The 9,730-nt window shown below is 48.6% G+C and overlaps 1 protein-coding gene across 2 annotated transcripts; it reads right to left on the bottom strand.

Annotated features, from left to right (window-relative positions):
* Window positions 1–885: 885 nt before the first annotated feature.
* bbc3 (BCL2 binding component 3) lies at window positions 886–9,338 on the bottom strand. 2 transcript variants are annotated; one of them, XM_081700461.1, is made up of 4 exons: window positions 8,962–9,338; window positions 7,489–7,769; window positions 5,669–5,850; window positions 886–3,386 (listed from the first exon to the last, which is right to left on the bottom strand). In XM_081700461.1, the coding sequence occupies exons 2-4, from the start codon at window positions 7,727–7,729 to the stop codon at window positions 3,285–3,287; spliced, it is 525 nt and encodes a 174-aa protein (XP_081556587.1). In that variant the 5' UTR covers window positions 7,730–7,769; window positions 8,962–9,338; the 3' UTR covers window positions 886–3,284. The 2 variants fall into 2 exon arrangements, with proteins under 2 accessions (XP_081556587.1, XP_035390402.1); XM_035534509.2 differs by having other exon boundaries at window positions 7,489–7,741; window positions 8,962–9,330.
* Between the last annotated feature and the right edge of the window lie 392 nt (window positions 9,339–9,730).

Raw genomic sequence — 9,730 nt, forward strand, 5'->3', positions numbered from 1 at the left:
GGGGAGTGTCGGCTCGACTGTTTTCTCTGCTGGGTGAGAGTGAGTTCATGGCAGTCTTGGTCAGGTTTCACAAATGTGGCCAAGCTGTTTTCCTGTTGTAGTCTTTACATGGACTTTCAGCTATTTACTGTAGCCTACATACATATGATTTATGTATCATAGTTTATGAACTGCCCTTTGTGATAGTAATACGTCTGTTTTAATGAAGGAGGAAGCTTCACCTTACAGTGCTGAAAGATCCGTTACCAGGTGGTGCCTACTCCCCTAGCCAGGGGTTCCTATTTTCCTGGGTTTAGAAGGCCGAACCGATGTAATGACAAGTCAAAAACACAAAACAAAACGGCTCAAAGAAATATAACCTGTGATTGGTCCTCGTTCTGCAGGAACTTGGTAATAACATTTTATTTAATTTGACACCTTATCCAGATGTTGTGTCAGCACTTCTTACTGTTCAACCTATTGGCAAAGCAGTCTCTGTCAGCGTGTTGACATGTAATGGGGCGACGTGATGATTACGCTCTGGCTGGGGAGCTCTGAACCAGTAGCGATGACGGGTTAGAAATCTGCTCTTGAATGAGGAAATGAGAGGGTTAAAAATCCACATGACACTTAAGAACCAGTTCTACGAGTTTGTAGTAGTAAAACCTTGATTTGCTCATTTTTATCACATGAGCAATACAATGTTGCATGCCAAGCAGACAGCCTGTTTTCAAATGATTTAAGATCACCTAAGTGTTTGTACCTTCAGGGAGAACTCTTTCAGATTTCACTGCTACAGCTTTCATATAAAACTAGACTAAAGAAAACTAAAACTTAGTTAGTCAAATAATTAATTCCCTACTTAAAGCAATTTTTAAAATGAATCAATTCACTCGTAAATGCTTTGAGAATTATTATATTTATTTTAAAAAGGCAAAAGGGAAAAAAAAACATACCAAAATTCATATAGAAAAAATTCACATAGAAAAAAGTCCAAACGGCAAATGTACAAGGCTAGAAAGTGAGGACGACTTGATCTTCAGAGTAGTGTGATGTTCACAGTACACTTAAGGCCTTCCCCCCACAGGGAGGGAGTACATCAGAGAACGCACCCATCCACAAGAAACCACAGAGTGACCAAACCCTCCCCCCACCCCCCGTAGTCTACACCACAGCTCTACACAGGAAGTCATGGGACAGGCAGTCACGAGAAGACCTCATACTCCATATGCTTGGAGATACAGTACCCACATTTAAAAAAAAAAAAAAAGAAGAAGAAGAAGCTTTTTATCTCTTTTTTCACAATTTACCCAGAGATTGTAAAAGTGGTTTTTGAGGGAAGCTCTTTGAACAAAACCTTTTGTCAGATGCACCTTAGACATCCATGAAGGACCTATGGCAGGACGCTAGCAGCGCCACAAGAGGCCCTAAAGAGACCACCATCTGACATCAGTGGTGAGCCCTGTATATGGAAACCGGCAATGCCGTTCTTCAAGTATGGAAAGTCTGGCTCAGTTTCTGCCATTAGTAGAATCTTTTTGCACCAAAGTCATGCTCATTAATTGTGTTACAGCAGAACAGTTTGGTGCATTTTGCTCAATCTTTGTAGTTTTGCTCAGGGTAATGGTTACAGAATATATTGTGAAACTGATAATACAGAAAATATACAGTATGTTTCCCCAAAAACAACTATATCTCCATTCACACTCACTCTGCCTGATCACAGATTTGCGGGAAGTGGGACACTTGCTAACAACTCATGAAAATAACTTCAAACATTTATTAACGTTAAACCAAATATTTAATTTTACCTTCTATTAATTACTAAGGACCAAGTGTAGAAATGGACATACAAAATAAATAACTTACACCTTGCTTTCTCAGGCAATGATATATCATATTTGTAAAGGGAATGCTCACCATCTAAACATGTTTTTAAATTCTTTTTTTAAAAGGACATCCAAATCTAGATATTTTTAAATATCAAATGGATCTGTGTATGTTCATTACCTCTCAGCATTGGTCCAAAAGGTTCAAGAAATCAAACCTGCACTGCTATTGATCAACAACAAAAAAAAGGAACTGTTAAGTACTTTAAGGTTTCATCAAAATATACACAATACATCAGAAAGAAAATGGCCAGTTCCTTCCATCTCTCACCTGTTGCCATTTTCTCCAAAAATATTTACATGTTTGTTACAAATATTAACACTGCTACCCAGCCATGTGGAAAACCTGTGGTCTGGCCCGCCCACAAAGTCTGCCGGCCCCAGTCTGAGTTCCTCCATTGGAGGTGACCAATCTTTGAAATGAGTGATGAATTTTGTGTTCCAAAGTGTAGATTTACATGGGCGCTCACAGGCACTGGCCCAACCCCCACCCCACACACTGATCAGTGATTGCCCCTGGTATTTCAAGCACATGTAGGGTTTTTTTTAAAGGGTGGCGTAAGGCACATTCACCACACTGGGTTCACGGCTTGAAACACCTGCCCCTTCCGCCCAACGGCCTCCTCCCTCGTATGGTACGACCCTCTACCGTTGGGTGGTGTGCGGGGACGTCTCCCTGCACCCCCCTGACTGACTGTGCAGCAGTATTGCTCTGTAAGGCAGCTAAAGAGCATCTCCCACATCAAATACAGCATTTCAGTGCCTGAGGAGTTACAACACAACCAGACCTTGTAACTTAGTGCTGCCTAACGACTCGGATACTCGGATTTTTGGCTGTTGGATCTGAGGCACAACTGGTGCCTCACACCTGAAAAGACGTGTAGGTACGTACGAGTGCTGGGAAAGCCGTACGGGGTTCATCGGAAGCATCCTTGGATGTACCATGACAACAGAGCAACGGATGGAAACCATGCAAGTCGCATGATTAATCTTAGTGAACTGGCCGCTGTCAGACACGTTCCTTTTTGACATGCTGTCCTCGGAGTATCCAGGCCTTTAGGCTGATGTCAGCAACTCTATGGACACTGACCGATTGTGCTTCACAGTTTAGAGTCCAACGAGGCACACGTATTTCTCCCGCTACACGCCCCTCCCACCTGGACGTACGCTTCAGTCACATGCTACATAAAAATCCCCAGAAGAGACAGAAAGAAAAACCCAAGCTACATGTACACATGCACAACGTGAGAAACAACACAAATAAAAAAAAACAAAAAAAAAAAAGGATGAAGACCCAGTGCATTCTGGTCTGGCAAAGATGGTCCTGAGCCCAGTGCAGTTCGCTTGGTGGTTGTGCTGGGGAGCGCCAGCGCCCCCCTGTGGTGGCCTCCTGCCCCCCCCCCCTCCCCCTGCCATTCATCTGAGCCCATGCTGGTAGAGGGTGCTGATGGTGTCAGCGAGGAAGGCCACCAGGCCGCGGTACACGCCTCTCCAGTTCTGCCACTGCGCACCCTCGTTCTGAAACACAGGGGGAGAGAACGAGAGGGTGAGCGAGTGGCCAGGTAACACCGGAGCGAATGACGCGCTCAGCCACGGCACAGGAAGGTCAGCGGCTCCGCTCCGACGCCTCTGCCGGCAGGTTCACGTCACTTTTATCACTCCATCTTCAACAGATAAGCACACCCTACAACATTCCGCAACTTTTTAACAATATCGCAAGCGACAGCTTTGAGTATGTGCATGTGTTTGTAAGGCTGTCCCGGACATGCAGTGTCTACACGACAGTCTGGAGAGGTGGCATTCAACAGCTGCTGTGAGTCATCTTCTAAAAATATACCGCGCACTTCGGGGGGGGGGGGGGGGGTATAGGCACGTTGGAACAAGAGGCGACCGAAAGCACGCCGATAGACTAACTGCCACAGAGTGGGTCCTGACACTCCTACAGTGCCACTGAAATAACTATGGCCTGTGAGGACAGCAGAGACGCGTGCAGGGTGTGGTCAACAAAACTCTGCAGAGAAATGCACACGCAAGCACCGGGGTCATGCGAGGGGCTGCAGGCAGCTGCCCCCACGCCACACGCCTCCAGTCCAGCCGCCACACCGCAAAGACACAGGCTGCACGCACACACGCACCGCTCTACCCTGTCATTACCTAGCTTCTGGCCACTGGCTATGGTTCGCACTGCACTTAGCGAATGGCCACTGAAACGTTTGTCACGTGAGCCACAGACTCTACAAAACGTTATGCAAGATGAAGCAGTGAACTGCCTTAATGTGGAAAACTCAGTCGGTCATCTCAGAAATCATTAAAAAAAAAAAACTTCCCACAACCTGCTGCCACACTGTTGTAGAGGTTTGTTTACACTTGCTAATATCTTCACATCTACATAACTGCACTCGAAAGATTACACCATACAGCAATATCCTTTATTGTCCGTGTGTTGCCTGCGTAACTATATAACAAAACAGGACGGATCGCACTGTCTATAGGTTTTATTGTACAATGTCTACAGTGTATGTTAGGACCTACTCGTGACATGTGCCCTGTATTAACTCACTACACCTACAGGGAAATCTTTTGTATCTGTGCTTGAGCTGGTCACAGAGGGCAAGTAGGTCTTGAACTCTTGACTCTGGTTGGCGTCGGAGAGCGTGAGACACTGAGCACACTGAACAAGGGAGAAGGAACTGAACTGCAGCAGAGGAGAACAGACGGGGGAGGCTGTGCTCTGCCAGGCTCACGTGCCTGTAGTGGAAAGGTACCCGCCCACACACACACACTTTGCTTGAGGAAGTCCCTGTGATTCCTGTGCTTGTTCCAAAGTAAACAACACCTGTGCGTGGCTAAAAGCACCTCCTGCTTTCACAGTTCCACGAAGGGCTCTGAATCGCAGTCCCAGACACACTGTGCAAACAGCTGCTGCAGCACTACACATCCAGGTCCGCTGCTTCACACACATGCCGCTGTGACTGTCCAGCCCGCCTGCCGCGAGTGTAGGCGCGCAAGTGCACATATGAAAAAGAGGGAAGCAGCTCGGAGATTTGTGACTGTGAAGCTGCTTTCCAGTCAGCACGTCTGTGCGCGTCTGCCGGCCGTGCGTTACGCTGCTGTGTGCAGGAGGGCGTGCGTGTGTGTGAACGTTTGAGGGTGTGTGTTGTGCGCTTCTTGTGTGGGCAGGGCCTGGAGTAGTGCGGTGACATCATGCGTGTTTGTCTGAGGCAAGGAGGGGAGGGGGTGAGGGGCTGTGGAGTTGCCTGGGGGAGGGAGAGATTAGCCTCTGTTTACTCCCTGCCTGCTCCACAAGCTGCCTCCTCACGCGATACGGCAGGGAGCGAGAGCGAGAGAGAGAGAGAGGAAGGAAGGAAGGGAGGGAGGGGGAGAGAAAGAGGGAGAGAGTGAGAAAACAAGAGTGCATATGAGAGAGAATGGGAGGGAAAGAGGAAAACAAGAGAGTGTGAGGAAGAGGTAAAGAGAGAGAGAGAGACACACACACACAGAAAGGGAGACTGAGAGACAGAGAGATGGGCATTGGGTTCAGCCACATTTGGAAACTTGACTCCAGTTACAACACTAGCCATGGTGAATACTGCATTGATCCATTCTCCAGAAAACCACTGGAGGCTATAGACTCACACACACACACACACACACACACATTTACACATTTTCACAAACAGCATCACAGACGCACGCGACTGGTCACACCCATCTCCACCCAGTCGCACGAATCCCAGGCCAGAGTTCAAGCATATGGCAGAGCGCAACTATTGTAAGGCCCAAACAAACAGGCTGCTCACCCTTCTCTGGAGGTAAACTGCGTTCATCTCGTCTCCGATGGTCCTCAGCTGGATGGCGACCCTTGCCACCGCCTGCTCCTCAGGTGTGGGCTCCTCCTCAGGGGGGGCTCCGTGCCTCTCCTGCAGGACATCAGGCAGGGGCTCCGGCCTCCCACCCAGACAGGATCGCTCCTGCTCGGGTCCTGAAGCAGAGACAGGACGAATGACAGGACTGTCTGAAGGTCACCTCGTAGTTCAAAAAGATCCTGATTTTCCAGGCTGAATTTATTAAGGTGGCTGTCACTTTAAAATACTTGAGCTGCCTGTGGTTAAGGGTGACGCATGGGGTGGATGTGAAATACAGCCGGGTCTGTGTTTTTGTGAAAAGGTCCGCGCTGATTTACGACTGCTATACAGCCCCCACACACTCTGCGGCCCCTCACCCTTAGCTGACCGAAAGCACGGAAAACCTGCGGGACTGGTCAGTCGGCTCACTGACCCGAGCAAACGACCGATTCGCGGGGATGAACAGGCCGACTGTCTAGCGGGGACTGTTAACAAGGCAGCTGCCTGCCAGCTCTGATGGCAGCCCATCCCCCACCCGCAAGTCACATGCTCCCGCTCAAAAGAAAGCCCTCAGACCTCCGCATGCTCCCCCACCCCCGCCCGGGCCCAGGGCGGAGCGCTTGGGGCACCTCGCGGCATCGGCCGCCAACACCCTTCTGGTTTCACCTTCGAAGTTTGCGTGTAATCTCTTAATCTGCTTAATAGGTTTGGAGTGCATGCGTGTGCAGTTTGCGCTGCCGGTGCACTTTGTGGACGCCCCGCCGTCTCCTCCGCTGTAAATAACACTCGTGCTGTTTTGCTGCTGCTCAGACTGTTCTAAGGGAATTATGTGGTGAAAAAACTCTTCTTTTTAAAAAAGACTAGGTGCAGCATGACTGATGGAAGGATGTCAAAATACCCTCAAGAATGTAATGCAATTTCATGCATGTGCTAATCTTTGCAATTGAACACGGGTAAACGGCATAAAACCGTACGCAAAAATGCAACTTACAGAACAAAGTGAGTAAAAATGAATCCCAGAACTACGCACGTTACTGGTAATAAATACGTTATAAATGATAAAACAGTGACTATGACTCAGGTTGTTCTAAAAATCCTTGCTTCACCTGAGCAGAGTGCACAAATAGCTCCACAATCCCAGGAAATGTGCGGGTGTAGGGAGGAATCTGCTGAACCTCAGGAGGAGGTGACTTAACAGACCAAGGGAGATGGGTAGAGCTGTGGTGTTCTGGCTTGTTGCCAGGGTAACTGTAAGCCGGTGCAGCCTGAGATGAAATTCAGCCATTGGTAGACAGGAATGAAGGGCAGGCAGCAATAGGGTGGACAGCGGGGAGTTAGGGAGGGACCAGGAGGAGGCAAACAGCCAGCAGATTTTTAAACGGAGCCATCGACAGAGAAATGCTAGGAGGGTTCAACCAAGGCAACGGAGGAGGAGGCGAAGTGATGAAAAGAGGTGAGATACAAAAATCATTGCTGATACTAAGCCACAGAGCAGACCGCCGCTCGGTGTGGTGGGACAGGCTGGCTGTGGTTAGGTGATGTTCAGCACGACGCCACCTGCACCAGACAAGTCTCAACATGCCTCTCTTGGCCAGAGCGCAAGAGGGGGAGCACTTTCCAGAATGAGCATGGGCCAACCTCGCCAAACGCTCTAGCAGGCCAAAATCGTCACTGCTAAGTGAAACGAATTGTTGTTGTTGTTTTGGGGTTTGTGTGTTTTTTTAAAAGCATGCTACATGAAAGCACATTATCGCCACCAGTAGCAGTGTGCATACCTGCGCCGTCCTGCTGTGGGGCAGCAGACGTGTTCAAGGCATCTGGTGCAGGGGTGAGTTGCAGCGGCGCAGTGCTGGTCTGAGTAGCCGCGCTCCGGCGCCACGGCCGCGCCAGGGACTGGGTCGCCTGTGGGGCAGGCTGCGTGCTTCCGCCGGGCCAGGCATCCCGACGCAGAACCTCCATCCTGCAGCTCTGGGGACTCTGTCCGTCCACCCTGCTGTCCATCTGCGGTCTGGCCATAACGGACACTGCCTGCCACGAGCGAAAAAGCGATGCTTAGCTGCGGGAATGAAAGTGTAGCTCGCTGGACGTTTGCATCTTATATCACAATAAAGACTACAAGCAAAGGCACGATTGAAAAAAACTCGTCATATATATCATAATAGAAACATATTGGACGCAGGATGAAATTAAATAATTTCAAACAAACAATCGTATCTTTCCGTCCGCGTTAAAAGTAAAACCTGCCAAATGTAATCCAGAATAAATTAACAGCACAAACTGCACTCACCACTGCCTTAAATATAAAAGATTCAATAAATAAGTTGATACAAGCAAATATGTAGAGATATACCCGTTTTTATTTGACAATAACATTTTTTTTTCTTTACTACAAGCTTGTAGGTCTTTTCCAAGCGACCACGAGGTGGCAGGCAACCATCGCGTGCGCGGGTTGTTTGTAAACAAATCCGTGCAAGTATCGACAGACCGCTACACGCGCTCCTGCAACCCACGGCACGATCTTAAATCAGCACAGTACTGACACACAGAAACGCGGTCCCGACGTTCACAAATATTGCTAATTCCATTCAACACTTATAATATGACATTTCCACATTGCAACACGACTTGAGATGTTTATCAGTGTTTCATTTGGCTACGTCGCGCCGCTTAAAACGGAAATCATGAAGCACTGGAAAAGTAGCACATGCAAATGGTTAGCCCGAAACAACTATAGCGCGAAGTAGAGCCTTTAAAGAGGAAAGAGTGGGGGAGAACGCGTTGGAAATCTGACAGTTAGGCTAACTTGTACTGTGAAATACAACAACATGGTAGTTCTGCTGGTCTCCAGAGTCGCTGAATGACTGAAATGCATTGTCGTGGGCATATTTTCATGCATTAATGGTACTTCAATAGCCTATTATCGTATATTTATACAACTGTAACCAAATGTACATATGTAACACAAAACGCCCCGTGTCGACATCGGTTTGCAACCTAAATTCATCTACGAAAGCGGTGGTCCTAACCACTCAAGACAGCAAGACGCACACCAGATTTGACGCACCCGACCGAAACAGCTCCACACAATTCTGCTTCGACAACGAGCGTTACACACTGTCAGCGTTACACACTGACCCGACATCATCGCCGGTTAGCGAGCTCTCATTTACTGACCAACACAATAACAGTCCGTGGTTTAGATAGGAAAAATAGGAACTGCAATGCGGCCAAAACACCATTGCTCTTACCTGTAAAACAGCTGCTGAGAGTCAGCAGATATCAGTCCAGTGCTCAGTTTTATCGTGCTGAACGCTAACAGGACACTTGTCTTGGAGGTCGAGCTCATAAGATGGTCAGTAAGTGGTGTTCCCGTGCACTGGTCCACATCAAACGTTATTCCACTTATTTCGTACGATGTGCTGGAGTTACCAAGTTAATCCGCTCATGGCGTGCGATCGTCAGTACCGTCGATATCCGCGATTTGTCAAGAGCATCGACGCGCAAGCTCGACGAAACGCTCCCGTTGTTTGTTGTGCCGCCTCCGAAATGACAGCAACTTGCTTTCACTCGCGCGAAGTCCTCGCTTTCTGCCACGCCCTCCGCGTGCTGTCGCGCGACAAGCCCCGACATGCTCGCGGAAAAGCAAAGCGTCTGCTGAAGGCTGCGCAGCCCTGCGCATCCCTCTGCGAAAGGGGGATCAGATCGCTCTGATCACTCGCGGCGCCCCCCTCGGCGAGGGATGCGCAGGGTTGCGCAGCCTCCAGCAGACGCTTTGCTTTTCCGCTCGTCTTTCCGCCCCTCTCTGTCTCTGGACCGTTTGCTACATATGTCGCGTCTTTCTGAAATGTTGCAACCGCCGCCGACTTGACGCTCACTGCGAGTGTGCGGATAATAAATTAAACGCTCACGTCGTTTCACCCTTTCGTCTGTGGTTGAAAATGTAAAGTTGTTCTCAAATTTTACTACTTTTTCTGAACTATGAAAAATAAGCCATGTGCCAAGTAATTTCCATAACAG

This window comes from Electrophorus electricus, chromosome 17, assembly GCF_041902795.1.
Source record: "Electrophorus electricus isolate QZ-2024a chromosome 17, ASM4190279v1, whole genome shotgun sequence".
Taxonomy (NCBI): domain Eukaryota; kingdom Metazoa; phylum Chordata; class Actinopteri; order Gymnotiformes; family Gymnotidae; genus Electrophorus; species Electrophorus electricus.

Coding starts and splice junctions, on each gene's coding strand:
- bbc3 (XM_081700461.1), bottom strand. CDS start 7,729: ATGGCCAGACCGCAGATGGACAGCAGGGTGGACGGACAGAGTCCCCAG. Junction 5,851..7,488: donor CCCACAGCAGGACGGCGCAG/GTATGCACACTG, acceptor TCTCTGCTTCAG/GACCCGAGCAGGAGCGATCC. Junction 3,387..5,668: donor CAGTTTACCTCCAGAGAAGG/GTGAGCAGCCTG, acceptor CCTGTGTTTCAG/AACGAGGGTGCGCAGTGGCA.